The 17,895-nt window shown below is 30.9% G+C and overlaps 2 protein-coding genes across 2 annotated transcripts; one reads left to right on the forward strand and one right to left on the reverse strand.

Annotated features, from left to right (window-relative positions):
- The first annotated feature begins 2,415 nt into the window (after positions 1-2,415).
- Positions 2,416-4,029, forward strand: LOC140177187 (uncharacterized). Its single transcript, XM_072210078.1, has 3 exons — positions 2,416-2,560; positions 2,648-3,364; positions 3,641-4,029. Exons 1-3 carry the CDS (start codon positions 2,416-2,418, stop codon positions 4,027-4,029), a joined length of 1,251 nt encoding a protein of 416 aa, XP_072066179.1.
- Positions 4,030-6,154: 2,125 nt separating this feature from the next.
- Positions 6,155-16,186, reverse strand: LOC112748992 (GDSL esterase/lipase At5g33370). The gene is made up of 5 exons (XM_025797255.3): positions 15,780-16,186; positions 15,294-15,421; positions 14,424-14,666; positions 8,750-9,002; positions 6,155-6,840 (listed from the first exon to the last, which is right to left on the reverse strand). The coding sequence occupies exons 1-5, from the start codon at positions 16,078-16,080 to the stop codon at positions 6,608-6,610; spliced, it is 1,158 nt and encodes a 385-aa protein (XP_025653040.1). The 5' UTR covers positions 16,081-16,186; the 3' UTR covers positions 6,155-6,607.
- Between the last annotated feature and the right edge of the window lie 1,709 nt (positions 16,187-17,895).

Raw genomic sequence — 17,895 nt, forward strand, 5'->3', positions numbered from 1 at the left:
TTATGAATGTTGCTTTTAGTAATCCAGTCAGCACAAATGTTAGCTTTTCAGTAAGTATGTTGGAATTTAATTTTCTATAATTTCCTTGTCAAGCTCTCTATACCTCTAAGGATGGCGTTGTGGCTACTATTGTAGGTTATAAGCCTTGTTATGTTCTTATATTCAACTTCTAAATTCATCTCTACCAAAACTCCACACATTTTCAACTGTCACACCAAGCTCAAACCATAAATGCCCTAAAATTATGTTTCTTCCGCACTACAGTGTCCCAAATTTACTGTAAATTCTCCAATCTACTCATCTAGGTATGTTTTGATTAAACCCCCACTCCCAGCTTTGTTCTTTGTGATTTTTCATGCTCCATCAGTGTTTAGCTTGGCTCACTCTTTTAGAGGAGATGTCATTTTATATGAATATATTTCAATCTCCTTTTCAGTGTTATATTTTCTCTTGTTGTATGCTTTTTTATAAATTCTTTAAATGTCCATTTTCATATCCATCAGATTGTAGTTAGAAATTCATCTAGCCAATTTACGGTACTGGTCTTTCTCATGTTGCTATGAAGATTTAGGTGTTACCAATCCAAGCCAAAAATCCTAGGTATTGTACAAGAGTTTAGAATTTGCGACCATATAACTGCTATTTTTAGGCAATTCCTGAGGACTGAATGTGATAATTAAGTAGACTCATTAAGGTTTTAGACTATTGGTCTCTAGTCCCATGTAAAAACAAATTTCAACAACATTTTCAAAATTCTTAAAAATTTTAAAAATAAAAAGATATTTTTTGTTTTTAGAAAACAAACAGCTACAATTAAGTAAGTAGACAAAAATACATATAAAAAAATTTAAAATAGTCAAAAGTACACATCAAGATTTGTAAATATCAAAATACACTTTAAATATTATTTTTGATAACAAAAATAAATATAAAGATTCATAAATATCAAATCCTTACTAAAAATATGACATTTTATTCATTAAAAATAATTTTTAATATGTACTTTTATCCATCCTAATTTTTTTATGTGTACTGTGATACTCTCGCCTCTTTCCTTTCTCTTTCTTCTTTCACCCATCCTTGGTGTTCCATACTTAACAACACATTAAGGCCCCTCAAGCCACCCCTCACCAACATCAAAGGCTCCGGAGCATGCCACTAACTTTTAAGTAGTTTGTTATTGTATATATGATCTCAATATAAAGGAATTAGGCACTCGATATACATATATAGATTACATTTTAAAATAGTTGTCTCTAAATTCTAACAATAACGGTAAGACAACAACTATTTTTTGGTTAAGTAAGAACCGTGGTCAAATATATTAGTAACTAATTATTTTCTTGAAATTTTTTACATAAGCAAATGGTTGGCCATTAAATACTTTCTATACCTAAAACAAAATTTAAATTTCAAATATCTTGCAAGTAGGTTTGTCACACATAGCAGATTTGTTGATTTTTATGCAGACTCAAGGGTTGGCCCAATAAGCTAACGGATGACACAAGGGATGAAGGAAGGAAATTGGGCTATCCCTCATTAACCGCAGGCCCAGAAGATACTGAGGAGGACACGGACGGGTTGATCAAGCGGCCGGGTCGAGTAGGGCTCTATCCCAACGGGTGCTGTCCGGTTCTTGGGTCGAGCGCCACTAGTTACATTCGTCTTGAAGTAGAGAACCAGGGGGCTAGCGGCGGGGCTGAACTGCGAGTCAAGGGCGGAGCACGAGCCGGCGAGCAAGAACGTCGACGGGCTGAGGGCGACGCTGCAGGTGTCGTGTCTGGGCACCGTACGGCTGACATGGAATTAACGGGCCACCTTACTACACCTTCCATGATTCCCTCGCCGGTGATGATGGGTTTCGGCTCCTCCAGGGAAGACAGGTTCGAGGGAAAGATGGACGAGGCAAGTTCAGCACCGGGAAAGGACGCTGTAGGCGGCCGGAATGAGATCAGTGAAGACTGTGACAATGCCTCAGAAGACGCTATGCCTCTGGCTGCTAGCAGACTTGAGGAAGGCAGTGGCGATAATGGGGCAGGGGTGGATGTTGGAAGCAGGTACCAGAGCCTCAGTGGCAGTAAGGCAATGGAAAGAGAGGAATAAATGATCAAAAATAAAAGAGCATGGGATCTGGCAGTTGAGTCCGAAGCAGTGAAATGCGATGAAGATGACAAATATAATGGCGATTCTACAAGAACAGAATGAAGCGCTTGCCCAGAAGAGGAGGTTGGCTAAGCAGAAAGAAAAGGCACAAAGATCCAGACCGAAAAAACTCAAAAAGGTGTGTACAAAAGGCTTAAAATAATTTTTGGCTCTTGGAATGTTAGAGGATTAGGGGGGATTGGCAAGTTGAGTATGGTGAAAAATCTAAAAAGAAAACAAAAATTGAATATGTTAGGTTTGGTTGAGTCGAAAATGCAAGTTGTGACTAAGTTTGATGTAGTACGTATTTGGGGGAGCGATGCTGTGGGGTGGGAGTATGTAGGTTTGGAAGGCATATCCGGGGGATTGGTGTTAATGTGGGATATCATGCTGTTTCGAATGAATAATTGCTACAAAGGTGAGAGATGGTTATGTGTTGAAGGAATCCTATTAAAAAATAATTTTTCTTATGCGTTCTGTTTGGTATACGGTACTCATACTATAGTGGAAAAACTTGCTGTGTGGGAAGAACTGAGCTTTATAGCTAGTTTATGTCAAGTACCGATATGCTACACGGGGGATTTCAATGAGGTTATACAGGTTGAAGAGAGGAAAGGACAGGACAGATTAACAGGATCTGCAGAAGAATTTAAGAGTTGGATACAAAAAATGGAGTTAGTTGATCTACTGTTGAATGATCGTAAGTTTACATGGTTTAGAGGCCGCTCGTGCAGTCACATTGATAGAGTCCTAGTGAGTGTAGAATGGATGGAGGAGTTCCCAAAAATTTGGTTAAAAGGGGGGCCGCGAGGCCTGTCAGATCACTGTCCAATTATAGTGGAGGATACCACATCCAGATGTGGTCCACGACCTTTTCGTAGCTTAGATTCCTGGTTTACACATGACGGTTTCCTAAGAATGCTTAGGGAAGAATGGAGGAACCTTGGTGAAGTACAGTTCACAGAGAAGTTGAAGGCTCTCAGGGTCCCTTTGGGAAGATGGCATAAGGACAATTTCGGTGACATTGATAAGAAAATTCAGCGCTTTGAGGAGGAGGTCAGGAAGATAGATGATTTGGCAGGAAATGGAGTTTATGATGGTACATCAGAGGCTAAAAGGAAGGCTCTAGTAAGTTGTTGCAAGCAGTGGTATGTCAGAAAAAAATACACTGGAAGCAGATGTCGCATTCCAGGCATGCGAAAGATATGGATAAGAACACTAGGTACTTCAATAACTTGGCGTCAGCAAGAAGAAGGAACAATAGACTTGATCCTCTGGTAATTAATGGAAGGTTGATAAGGAATCAAGCTTGGTTCAAAATTGCTATCAGAGATTTTTATAAAAATCTGTATCACCAAGAGAGATCACCATTAGTGGGTTTTAGAGACGGACTAGTAAATTAGATCGCTGAAGAGGACTCAGCAGCTTTGGAGAGAATACCGACTAATTGAGGAGATTAGAGAAGCTGTTTAGGATTGTGAATCATCTAAGGCTCCAGGGAGTGATGGGTATAATATGAACTTCATTAAGAAATGCTGGGACGAGATTGGTGTAGAGTTCATGACAGCTGTTCTAGATTTCTTTCAATCGTCACGGTTGCCATCTGACCTAGCACCTAAGTTCACCGGAGCTAAGGAGATCAAGGACCTTCGGCCGATCAGTATGGTAGGTTGTGTATATAAAGTAATCTCCAAAGTGATTGTTAGGAGGATGAGATCTGTCATGTCAGGTCTAGTAGGGGAGACTCAGAGCGCTTTTGTGAAGGGACGAAAAATACATGATGGGACTCTTATTGCATGTGAGACAGTGCACTGGTTAAAGAATAGGAAGAAGAAAGCGGCAATTATTAAATTAGACTTCCAGAAGGCTTATGACCGGGTCAAATGAAGCTTTGTGGATATTGAGCTACAGAAGATGGGCTTTGGTAGGAGATGGAGAGCATGGGTGAAGGAGTGTGTTGGTACAGTGTCTATGTCGATCCTGATAAATAGCTCACCATCTAAACCTTTTAAGATGGAGAGAGGCTTGAGACAAGGTGATCCGCTATCTCCATTTCTGTTTGTTCTGGTTGTTGATGTGTTGCATAGGATGGTAGGTGAGGTAGTCAGGAACAAAAGTATTTTGCCACTACTGATTGGAAAGGACAATATAGAGTTATCACATCTACAGTTTGCAGATGACACTATATTGTTCTGTCCACCAGAGGAGAAAACCATCAGAAACTATGCCAGGTTGCTAAGGTGCTTTGAGATGATGTCAAGGTTAACTATTATCTTTGATAAATCAAGTTTAATCCCAATCAATTGCGAACAACAGTGGACTTCCAACATATGCAACTTATTGGGGGTGTAAGGAGGCCAGTCTTCCAGTAAAATATCTTGGCATTTCTTTAGGAGCAAATCCAAGACTAGTCAAGACTTGGAGACTGATAATTGACAAGGTTGAGGAGAAGCTCAGCTTGTGGAAGGCAAAATCACTCAACAAAGTGGGTAAGCTTGTCCTTATTAAATCTGTGTTAAATAGCTTGCCATTGTACTACCTGAGTCTGTATAAGATGCCGAAGGCAGTGACAGAAAAGTTGATATCGCTGCAGAGGAGATTCTTATGGAGCAAGGAGGAAGGTAGGAATGGTGTGGCGCTAGTCAAGTGGGAGATGGTTCAAGCCCCTAAAAAGGTGGGTGGGTTGGGGTGGGTGATGCAGTGGTTAGAAACACTACACTTCTATTCAAGTGGTGGTGGCAGTTTTCAAAAGAGGAGTGTCTATTATGGAAGAAGGTCGTATGCTCTTGTTATGACTTGAACCCCAATGTGATGTTATCGGCTCAGACTCTACCTACTAAAGGGGGTCCATGGAAGGATATCTGCCAGCTGCAGGTCAAGGATAGTAATGTGAGAGATAAGATGATTGCAGGATTATCTATGGAGGTGGGTGACAGAAGGAGGACACGATTCTGACAAGATGTTTGGCTACAAAGTGGCTCATTAAAGATGAGTTTTCTGAGACTTTTCTCTATTTCAAACCAGAAAGGATCTGTCATAGGAGATTGTGGGTTTTGGGATGGGTTAGAGTGAATTTGGAACTTCCAGAGGAGGCGAGAGTTATACCAATGGGAGTTGGAACTAGTAGATCAATTACATGAAACTTTAAGGCCTATTAAACTAGCACATGATAAGCAGGATAGAGTTGTTTGGAAGTATGACAAGGAAGGTATTTTTTCAACTAACTCCTTTGTGCAAGTGATGCAGTCAGAATTCATCCCGGAGGAAATAACCAACTATAGCTTCACTAGAACTATTTGAAAAGGTTTGGTTCCGCCACATGTGAAATTGTTTATTTGGTTTACTTTGATAGGGAGAGTGAATACCAAAGAAAGACTGCAGAGACTGGGAATTATTAGACAGGTTGACAACATATGCGTGTTGTGTAAAAAAAATGTTGAATATATTCACCACTTGTTTCTAGGCTATGAGTTTACTTGGCAGGTGTGGTGTCAATGGCTATTTGATTTTGGAAGATTATGGACTATCCCGAACTCACTAAAGGAACATTTTGAGAGCTGGACGGGTGTTGCTAACAGGAAGTGAGAGTGCAACAAGTGGCTCATATGTTTTTTCTCGGTTATTTGGAATGTTTGGCTAGAGAAGAACCGGCAGATATTCGATAATACGGAAGGGAGTGCATATGAGGTGTTTCATAAATCTATAATCAGCTATAGAAAATGGAGTAGTTTGGATCCCTTTTGTTGTTGATGGTAATACAGGAGATGATACTAGAGAATTTTTCTGTTCTTTGTCTTTACATGTTCTTTTGTTTGTTAGTTTATTATCGCTCCACGGTGTTGTGTTGAGCTCTTTTGTTAAAAAAAGGGTTTGAAATATGAGTTTAGCCTATATAATAGAATATAAGAATCTATAAAATTGTACGTGTATAGTTGTGCGTGAGTTTGTAATTAAATACCTAAAATTTAAAATTGTCAAATTCATTTGAAAAAAAATAAAAACTTCAAACATATTGGTTAAAGAACAAGATAATATTGAACTATTAGGTCACACCCACGAGATTGCTATAACAACTATAGACTCAATTGATCCTAGTTAACTATAAAGGCTTCAACATCCAACAATAATGCAATGTATTTCGCATTATGAAGACTCAAAACACGACAAAAGGAAGGAATAGATATTCAAATTTGTTCTCAAGATTATAAGTATGACTTAATTTAGTTAGTATTTTTTTATTAATTTAGTCTATGAAACTACACTTTCTTATATAATTCAATTCAATTTCATGAAACTCCACAAAAATTAAATTGAATCAAGAAATGTAATCTCAATGACTAAATTAACTGTTTTGAAAAAATAAGAAACTAAACTAAATCATACTTATAATCACAATACAAAATTGAACTTTACTCTCCCTAACGAACCCACATAAATTAAGGCATTGATTATTATTTATTAATAATTAGATCCTAGAATCTAACTCCATAATTGTGCTAAGGTTCATGGGGCTCATGTATTCAGTGGATCCAGTCATGAATTTGTCTACGATCAATCTATTAGCTTTCTCAGAGGGATGGAAGGGATCCCAAAATGCAAAGAGGTCTCTGTTTGGACACAAGTTTGAAGCTGGTGTGCATAGCCCTATTCCATTGTATGCTCCTTGACCACAACATGCTACTTTTGATGTTACAAATCCTGCACACATTAAATAATAGATAAAAAAGTGAGTCACTATATATGGGATCAACTATATTAATTGGATATCCATCAAAATTAATTATCAGTATAAAATATACATCGAAATATAAAATATACATTAAAAATAAGTTAAAATTATATATTTATTAAAATTTTAAAAACTGAGTTAGTGATTGAACCGATAGAATTAAAAATTCAACCGAATTTTAATCCTGAATTTATCTAAAATTAAATCAGATATAATAAAATAATATATTTATACATAAAATATATATTTTTTAAAAATAATCTTTTATGTTTTATTATTTTAAAATAGTTGACCGTTAAAAAATACAGCAATCGATTGTTTGACCTATTTTTTTATTCGGTTTATTACTTTTATTTTAAACCAAAAGAATTTAGTGATTAGTTCTTAATTAATCATACTAATTCTCATTTTTCAATTTGATTTTTAAAACACTGATATTCATATACAAATATGCTATGACTAATTTTTATGTGCAGAACTGCAGATAGCATTTTTGATATGCCTTACGCACCCATTCTATAAACATCTTATTTTTCATTTAATAATGTGGTGAGAATTGAGAAGGAGTATTAAATAAATACTGTATATAGAGATCACATAAAAATAAAAAAGTTATATCTGTTGTATATGTGAAAAGCCAAAGCGAATAACCATGCATATTAAGTGACTGGCATGCCATTAATTCTGGCTTCACTGTACTGAGACACAATGCATGCATGGGTCACTCAGGCTTTGATTGGATATAAGGAAGAAAATGGAAGGAAAGAAAATAAAAGGAAAGAAAATTGAAAGAAAAGTAGAGTTATTTGTATGTTCTTTGGATTAAGAGAAAATGGATGGAAAGAAGATAGAGAAAAAATGTTCTTTTGTTTGGATTAAAAGAAAAGTGAGAAGAAAGAAAATTATGTTAGAATAAAATTACATTAATATCCTTACTTATATTATATATAAATTATAATATATTAATTTTACAAGTAAATAATTTTACAAGTAAATAATTATTCATAAATTATATTATTAATCTCTTAAATTATATTTAAGAAAAAAATGAAGTTTGATAGTGCTGTAAAATTAAGAAGAGTACAAGAGATGATTTTCAAATGTAAAAAAAATAAAATAAAATATTTTAATCTTTTTATTAAATAGAGAGTAAATTTGTAATTATATCATTATTTTCTCTTTCTTGTTAGTTTTCATCTCCCAGCCCAAGAGAAAATTTTTTCGTGGACCCCACTCCACTTTTTTCTTTTCCTCTTCATTTTCTTTGATAAGCCAAACAATGGAAAACTTGACTTTTCACCCGTTTCCTTTCCCTATATTTTCCTTCCTCTTATTTTCGTTTGATAGATTTCTCATGCCAATTTAACCTAATTGTAAAAAATCTCTAGAGTGAAAAGAATTATAAAATAATAAAATAAAAAACTAATTATTAGTGAATTTATAATTTTTATTACATATAAATTTTACTATTTTAATTCAAAGATCATTATTAGACTTATTTTATTGTTTTGTTAACTTTTTTACTTTAAAAATGTTTGATCCTAATCTAGTTATATATTTGGGAGGGAAACTCTTGGTTTTTATTTATTTTTTGGCCAAATTCTTGTTTAATTTTAGACATGAAAATTATCTTCTTAATTTTTTCACAAGAAATTCTCCCATAAAAATTTCTATGTAAGCTTAGCATGGCAAATGCAATATATGTCAAGTATGTCACTCTTAAATTATTTTGAAAATTTTTATTTTGCCTTTAATCCTATTTGAACTATTGGAATTTGGATTAAATTATCTAAGACAATTTTGCAAATTAATTAAATTAAATTATCAAGAAGATAAGCAATAAAACCACATGATTGGTTAAGAAACACACACACATACCGTATTCCTGTGGATTATTAACGAAATCCAAGTGCATAGTGAAGGCATTTGCAGAAATAAAAACATTGGATCCAATTTGAGAGTTGAGTTGGTTGATCAATTGGACCAATTGAGGGTTGAACAAGTTAACAGCGGCTTGAAGTTGAACCGCACATTCTCCATTTCTACTGTGAAGGGCCAATTCTGCAGGAACACATCCTAATGGCCCTGTTCCTGTCACCAGAACCCTTCTTGCTCCCAATTCATACAGGCTCTGCACAAATTCATCTATTTCACTCAACATTACAACTTACAATGCAACAACTAAACTTTTTTTTCTCTCAATACAATCACAGGTATTCCAACCTAGAAATAATAATCAATTCAGTTCTTGAGTTTTCACCTCATAGTTAATTTCGTGCTAACTTTTGTAAATTAGAATAATTATCGATAATATTAGAGAGATAATAATTAAAATTATTTTATTTAATTTAATATTTATAATTTTATATTTAATATATTTAAAATTATATAATTATTTTAACTATAATTAATGAATATTTAATAAAATAATTTTAGATTATTTAAACTGATTTTTTATTGTTAAATAATTAACTTGATACTTGAGTAATTGAGTTTTTTACTGTTAACTGATTCATTTAACTTGTCCATTATTCAATGACAATTGACATATTCACGTAGCATGATAACGCATGAGATGTGTCATCAATTATTATAATAATTTAATCTACTGACCAAGGTTTTAAAAATTGGTTTGAACCGACTGGTCAAACTGCAAATCGATGGAAATAACAGTTTGGATAGATGTCACTACAACAATATAGATTATTTTTTAGGGTTATAATGTATAAAAGAAAATTAACATTTGTCAAAAAAATAAATTTTGACACTATTTTAACTATGAAAATATGTTAATAAAAGTTTGTCAAAAATAGTATTTTTAACATATAAGCGATTGTAAAAAAAATTTAAATCTTATTTTGATAAATATTGGCTGTCAAAAATAATTTGTTAGAAAATTTTGAGAACATATTTTCTGTGATATTTATTAATTGTCAAAAATACTATTTATTTTGACACTTATTGACTATAAGATATTCTCAACAAAAAATTTTAACAAAGAATGAGATGTGATCTTGAAACTAAAGAATAAATTGAGATTTTGAAGATAAAGAATGAGTAGTATAATCCTAAACTGAGAGCAGTGTGATGTCAAAATTAACAGAGCCCAAAGAAGGAAAAAATAGTAGAGTAAATTGAAAATAAATGAGTGTCAAAATTAAGGAGTAATTTTCTACGGTCAAATTTTTTGTCAAGAAAATATAAAAAATTTGACATTTGTGATATTTGTCAAAAATATATATTAATTTTGACATTTAATTATGGTGTTAAAAAATAAAGTGTCAAAATAACTCTATTTTCTTGTAGTGTGTCAAAACTGAAAATTTGAAAATCAGTATTGAACCATCAAATTGGTTAAAAACCGGTTGATCAAACTGAACTAGAATTCGACCGATTTTTTAAATTTTTGCGAAAACGGCGCCGTTTGGATTAAAGAGCCCTAATCATTACCCATTCCTAACTCTACAACGGCTAAACGCCCAGCACTTCCTCTCGTCATCCTCGAACTCAAGCTCCTCCTTCCTTTTATCGTCATCGAACTCATTCTCTCACTTCCGTTCATCTGCCAGCCTGCTCCCGTTGCCGTCGCAACTTGGAGCTTCGAAGCCACCGTTTGCGACTTCCTTCCCCTCCATCATGCAGCTACCGTTAGAGCTTCAAAAGCACCGCCGCCGATCTCGTCAAAAGCATCGTCCCTGATCTCGCCTTTTGCTTCCGTACCGCAGCTCTGTTTTACTATTGCCGGCGCCAGCTCTATTCCATTAGTCAGTCCTTCGGTTGCGCCCTTGTCCCCCTCTTATTCAGTCTGCTAATTTATTCTGTTCTGTTCTAGGCTTCTAGTTTCTAAGTATTTTTTAAAAAATAATTGTTGAATAATTGTTGTTAGTTAATCTGTGAACTTGTTTTTTGGTTGAATAATTATTCAATAATTGTTGTTAATTAATCTGTGAATTTTGCTGTTGTTATTGAGTTGAATAATTGTTAATTAATCCGTGAACATTACTGTTGTTATTGGGTTGAATAATTATTGAATAATTGTTGTTAGTTTTCTGTGAATCTTGTTATCGTTATTGGGTTGAATAATTTTGAATAATCATTTTTAGTTAATCTGTGAATCTTGTTGTGAGTTGTTGTGATATTGTAATTGAATTGCTGGTAATTTTTGGGTATATAGATGAGAGTATCAACCAAAAAACACCTAGGAATAATAATGCAAAGAATAATTTGGCTGATAAGTTTTTGTTAGGAAGAAAAGACAAAAAATTAAAGAAAGCAAAAGGTGTAATATGATCCAATTGATTATGAAAGTATCAATTTAGTTTATTTTTGGGTGACGGAAGAAGTTGTTGAAAAAGAGCTTGATCTTCCTAGTAATATTGAAGACTTACTTTGTGAATATTATAGTTTATTTTCTGATCATTTATTACAATAACTTTAATCTTTAATTTATTAATAATGTGTTATATATTTCGTTAGACGATATTGATGTTGATTTAGATCAAAGTGGTGGTGGTGACAGTGGTAGTAGTAGTAGTGCATTTTATGCTGTACCACTTGATTTTTCTGGTCCAAATAGTAAAAATGAATGTGATGATCTCAAAGAAGCAAATTTGCAGAAAGTTATGGCGAATTTTGATGATTGATGACAAACTTGGATATTGGCATTTTATGTTTGACTGATTGTTTTTGTTATTTGACTTTTGAGTTTGTACTTGAATGAGATCATAACATTGTGGTTTATGTAATACTTTTAATTTAGATGATATTTTAAAGTTTATATTAGACTATAATTATATTTTAGTGTGTTTATTTATATTTTATTTATTATTTTATTATAAAATAATTTTTTCGATTAGAACTGATTGAACCAATAAATAAGTAATTAAAATAGTTCAATAATCGGTTCGATTTTCAAAATCTTAGTTCTGACTAAAAGAAATATTAAATATTTTTTTTGTCAGTTATTTATTTTCAAAATTAAAACAAGAGACTAGTCTTTAAGAGTGGCAAGCGGGTGGGATTAGCCTATCGACTAGCTTGCTTCGCCTCATTTAGTGAGGCGATCCTAAATCTTTATCTCGTTCTATCTAACGGTGAATTGGTGGGTCAGCAGATTAATCCTACTTATTTTTTTCACTTTTTTTTAATTACTAAACAATTAAATATTAAAAAAATAGAATTTTGCGAACATTTTAATATACTTATAATTTCTAAATTTATATAATTCTAAATTTTTATAAATTTAATCTTTAGCTAAATTTTTTGAACAAAATAATTAAGCATTGTTCAAATTAAAATAAATATTATCTAAAATATTTAATTAAACATCATTTAATTTTCTAATCAATGAAACATTATCCAAGTTATAATTTAAGTAAAATAAACAAATATTTCAAATATAAACTTTGTGAGTAGTGGAGTTAGGAGTGAGTGAAGAAGTTTATGGGAGTGAATTGTGTTTATGGATAGAATTATTTATTCTAGGTTGGGTAGTTAGATTTATGGATTTGGGTAATTTTTGTTTTAGGCCTTAAAGAAAAAATAAAATGGTGGATCCGTTAGTCTAGCCCGTCCTACCCCATTAAAATTCATCAAAATTTATGAATTAAACGGTACAAGTTAGACCAAATTTTTTATTTTAACAAAATCAAAATTCTAATTTAACTCATTCTTTTGACGAGTTAAACAAATCGATCAAGTAGATTTCAGTCCATTTACCATCCCTACTAATCTTTAATTAAAGACTTGAAGTATATAGACTAATTAAAGATATTATTTAGTTAGTTAAATAAATAAAGACTAGCCACTAGTTAGTACATTGTTAATTAGGAAAAGTATAGGGAGTTAATAATCTAAGCATACAATGTGTACAATGGAGGTTTAGGAAGTATTAGAGATATGACTATTAGTGTTACATTGGCCTGTCAGGTTATGCTTTTGGGGTGAGTGGGTTCATGATATGGTATTTGAGTTCTAGATCTAAAAGGTTAAGGGTTCAATCCTTGGTGAACTCCAAAATTAACTTAAATTTTTAGGATGAGATGTTTATTATCCCTGGTATTCGGATGGTTATTTTGAATAGTGTGGGTGATGTTCATTTTATTCATGGACCAAAGATTTAGCCCATTGTACACATTGTATACTTAGGTCATTCGCTCCCTAGCACTACCCTATTAATTATTAGTTAGTTGCTCTGTCAATACAACATCTGTAATACTTTAATTTCTTTGTTCTACGAATGTGTATATATATTAACCAACTATGTTACGTATATAAAATATATATTAAAATAAATTAAAAAATATATGTATTTCATATACAAATATTGAAATATATGATATATTTTATATGTATATATGAATCTTACTAGCTTATCATTTAAAGACACATTTTAAAATACTATAAAAATAAATATTTTACTACAAGTTATTAAAAATAAAAAGCTTCTTATAATATTTTTAATATATTGAATATATAAAAAATTTAAATTTTTTTATTATTATACTCTTAAAATATATTTTTAAAGTGTAAATTAACTAAATTATATGTATATATAAAGAGAGAAAAATGATAATATCATTCCTATCTTGATAATGTCATTTTTTTATAAATACATACAAATATATTAGGTAAAAAAATTGAGTGAGAAGTGACATCAAAATTATCATATATATATATATATATATTCAACTCCCTTTTTCTATTTTACATGTGATATCAAGGTCATAACATTATTTCACCATAAGTTCAACTACCTTCTCTTGTTGCCCTTCTTTGAGGTATTGGAACTCATTTTCTCACCTTTTTCTTTCATTTTCTGTCGTCCCATATATAGCCAACACACTTCTACACATAAATACTACCTACTATATGGGGGTGGGGTTGGGGGGGACACATTTCTATGTTAGTATATATTCAAGCATCACAAAATTCATTGGCTTATGAAACTTGCACACTTCTTTAAGTAATTTCTGCATTGACCAACCTTGAATGTTACAGCACACAGCAATATAATAGCAAGTGCCTTAAATTCAAGTACGTATAAAGAAGAAAGAGAGTATTGACTCTGATGAACGTACAATACGGCTTACTCAGTATCTTAATTAGGAGATGAATATTGACGATGGAATTCATGTGAATTTTAATATTAATCGGCCCAATGACCGCTGGTTTCAACAACCATTTCTGTCCCGTTATAACTCCCATCCATTGCCTTATAAAACCTACATCTCTATCATATTAATTACTTACAACAAAAAATATTTGCCTTAATTATAAAAAAAAAACAAAAAAAACAAAAAATATTTGCCTTTTTATGGAATTGTTGTGCTACATATATACTCTACTTGTGTATTTTTTGAATTATACGTACGGATTCTAGTGTAATATTTGTTTAGATTTTGGACATCCAATAAATGATGCTATATAAATCTGAAATAATAATTTTATTAGACAAATAAATTATTAAGGTGTCTAATTAATTATTTTTCAGAGATCAATTCAGATATTTTACTCGAGCTAGATAGATAGATAGAAGGAGAAGCAAGCATACCTCAAGAATTTTGCGATACTCAGAAATGAGGAAGACAACGTAATCAGGAAGAGCAAATTCTCGAGATCTTGCAGAGAAAGGAACCAAGTAATAGTTGTTCACAAAATCATTGCCCCCTAATGTTATAAGCACCAATGCTTGGTTCACTAAATCTTCAGTTTCTTGCTCTCCAATTAGTGCTGCCACCCTTCTTTGATACTGCTTAAAGTACTCTAATTGCTCTCTAATTCGTATTATGTTTATCTGTAATACACAAATTCAAAATCAACTAAAAATCTTCTAAAATGACCATTTTTGCAGAAAAAAATGGGGAAATTAAAGATGACCAAATGGGGGTTTAGTTAGATATAGGAACTAGTTCTTGAACTTAATTAATTCAGCTATATATCAGTACTGAATAGTGAATACTGATCAATTCATGGTACATTGGTATTTGGTACTATAGCAGTCATAATTTGAGAGAAAAAAAAAGAAATATTTTATTACTATTAACTTTGTCTGCAACCTTTCTATTTATGGCACAATATCTACTCATTGAAATTTGTAACACTTGCACAGTATCAAATTCTGGATTATATATATATATCATGTGAGAATATGTAGAAATATTAGGAGTCAACAATTTAAAATAGAAAAAAATGATTAGTATTGATTTAAATATAAGACAAATGTTAGAGACAAATATTAATCACCCAACATTTTTCATATATATATATATATATATATATTAAAATTATTTTTATAAAAAACTTTTCTAGATTAATAATATAAAAGGGCTATTTATCAGTAAAATCATATATATGTATCAAGTATCATGATTCATAATAAATAATTGTAAGCACTAAAAAAATATTGTAGAGTAGTACTTACAAACTGGATTCCAGTGTCATTGAGAATTCCTATCCCAGCAGAAGCAAAGTTGGCACCAATAAGTAACCTCTCTCCATCAAGCTCCGGACTCAAATATGGCAATGTGGGTTCAGACCCTATTTTCTCACCTGCATACATTTATGCATAAAAAACTTATACCCTGTTAAAATGTTTCAAAACAAAACAAGAACTGAAAGTACCTAGTTTAAGCTATCTAGTAATTAAACTTCAAAATTTAAAATAAATCTGTTGTTAGAAATATAATTATTAATGTTGTCTTTTCTTATCAACTTAAATTTTTGAGATGAGTGGTTTTATGACACCTGTAAAATCTTATAAGGTGATCCAAAAGTTAGACAATTCTGACAAAATAGGAGTGGTACTTAGTGGCTATTTTTCTTTTTCCCAAAATACTCTTCTTCATATATTAAAATAGCATAAAAGATTTGTTTAATGGATAATATAAAATTAATATGAGAACGTAACTGATAAGATCAGGCATGTTGAGGCCATTGGAGAAACGACCAGAGGCTCTATGAGAAGGAGAGTCAATGCCATAAGGGTATGAGTCAGCACGAGCTGTGGTTGCTAAGAAGTTGTTGTTGCCATTGTCAACAAGGGAATCCCCGAAAACGAAGAACGCTCTTGCTGCTTCAGCTTGTGGAGTATGAACAATGCTCCAATGTATCAAAACAGAACAAATAATCAATACCAACATAGATGATGAAGATGAAGAAGAAGAAGAAACAACATTGTTCCTTTTTGTTATTATGTTGTGTTCTTCCATTGGAGATGTAGGAGTTGTGTTTATGTGTTTACAAGAAGAATAATAATATAATAATAATGATATTGATGAATAAAAATGTTGATCCTCCCCTTACCAAATATTCTGCGTCTGAATGAGAAAGTTAAGGTACTATATATACGTGAGTGCTCATCAACCATTGCAATCTTGTTTGTTTGGCGGGGTGTTTAATTTATTGCTCATCAACTATTGATTTTTTCTTTGTTTTTTTTTGCAGTTAATGTCACTTGTTACAAAATAATTGATTGACGTATTTATAATTATAATTAAGTAATGGGTTAACTATCAAAAATATTTTTGAATTATTCAAATGCTCATAAAAATATACCCAAATTTTATTATTAACAAAAATACCTTTAAATAATTTAAAAATACGATAAAAATATCCAACAGTTAATATATATTTTTAAAAACTGTCTTAAAGATTGAATTTTGATATGATTTTTTGCGAGCATAATTAAAAAAATGAGATATTATTATTTTTAAAATTTGGTGTTTTTTTTAAGTATATATTTTTTTGTAATTTTTTAAAAGTAATATTAGTTGTTAACAAAAAAATTATAAAAAATATATATATATTTAATAAAAAATTACCAAATTTTAAGGATAATAATATCTCATTTTTTTTAATCATGCTTGAAAAAAAGTGTATCAAAATTCAATCTCTAATGTATTTTTTGAGAAATACATATTTAATATTAGATAATCTTGCAAAAAGACTAACATTAAATATGTATTTCTCAAAAAATACATTAAAGATTGAATCTTGATGCAATTTTTTGCAAGCAAGATTAGAAAAATGAGATATTATTATTCTTAAAATTTGGTAATTTTTTGTTAAGTATATATTGTTTTTGTGATTTTTTAAAAGTATTATTGATTGTTAACAAAAAAATTATTAAAAAATATATACTGAACAAAAAATCACCACATTTTAAGTATAATAATATTTTATTTTTATAATAATATCTATAAAAAATTACATCAAAATTCAATCTTTAAGGTATTTTTTGAAAATATATATTTACTATTGGATATTTTTATTATATTTTTAAATTATTTAAAAATATTTTTATCGATAGTAAAATTCGAGTGTGTTTTTGTCAGCTTTTAAATAATTTGAGGGTATTTTTTATAATTAACCCTTAGTTAATTAATCATTTTATGACACATGATATTAATCTATTATATCATTATGTCATATGACAATTAGTATAATATATAATGACAAATCTAAAAAATTTTGACAAGAACAAAATAAATTTAAAATAATACTACATATTTAAGTCTTTTTATAAATTAAATCTAATTAAATTAAATAATAAAATTTGAAATAATATTAATTATCATTAATTTTTATTATATTAAACCACCTAATTAGATTTGAATAAAAAAATTTAGATGTGTAACATTATTTATAAATTTAAATAAGTATTATTGTTATATATTACTAAGGAATTTTTCAAAATGCAATGGGACACTTGCCCCTGTTCTGCATAGATTCATTTTGGGTGACACATTATCATTTATCGAAAAGAGAGACTGATTTGATTTTAGTTATATGTTTTATGAATTATTATGGATGGTTAACAAAAAATTTGAGAGGCTAATTTAAAAATTAAATTAACTTTTTTAAAGATGAATTTGAGTATTAATTCTATAAATGAGCAATAAAATTTTATATTTAAGTCATAAATCTAACTAAGTTTAATCAAATATTTTAAATTTATATATTTACTGTCGTTGTTTTTTCTTCTTTTTTTCGTTATCTTTTTCTTTCATTATCATAATCACCAA

This window comes from Arachis hypogaea, chromosome 2, assembly GCF_003086295.3.
Source record: "Arachis hypogaea cultivar Tifrunner chromosome 2, arahy.Tifrunner.gnm2.J5K5, whole genome shotgun sequence".
Lineage (NCBI taxonomy): Eukaryota > Viridiplantae > Streptophyta > Magnoliopsida > Fabales > Fabaceae > Arachis > Arachis hypogaea.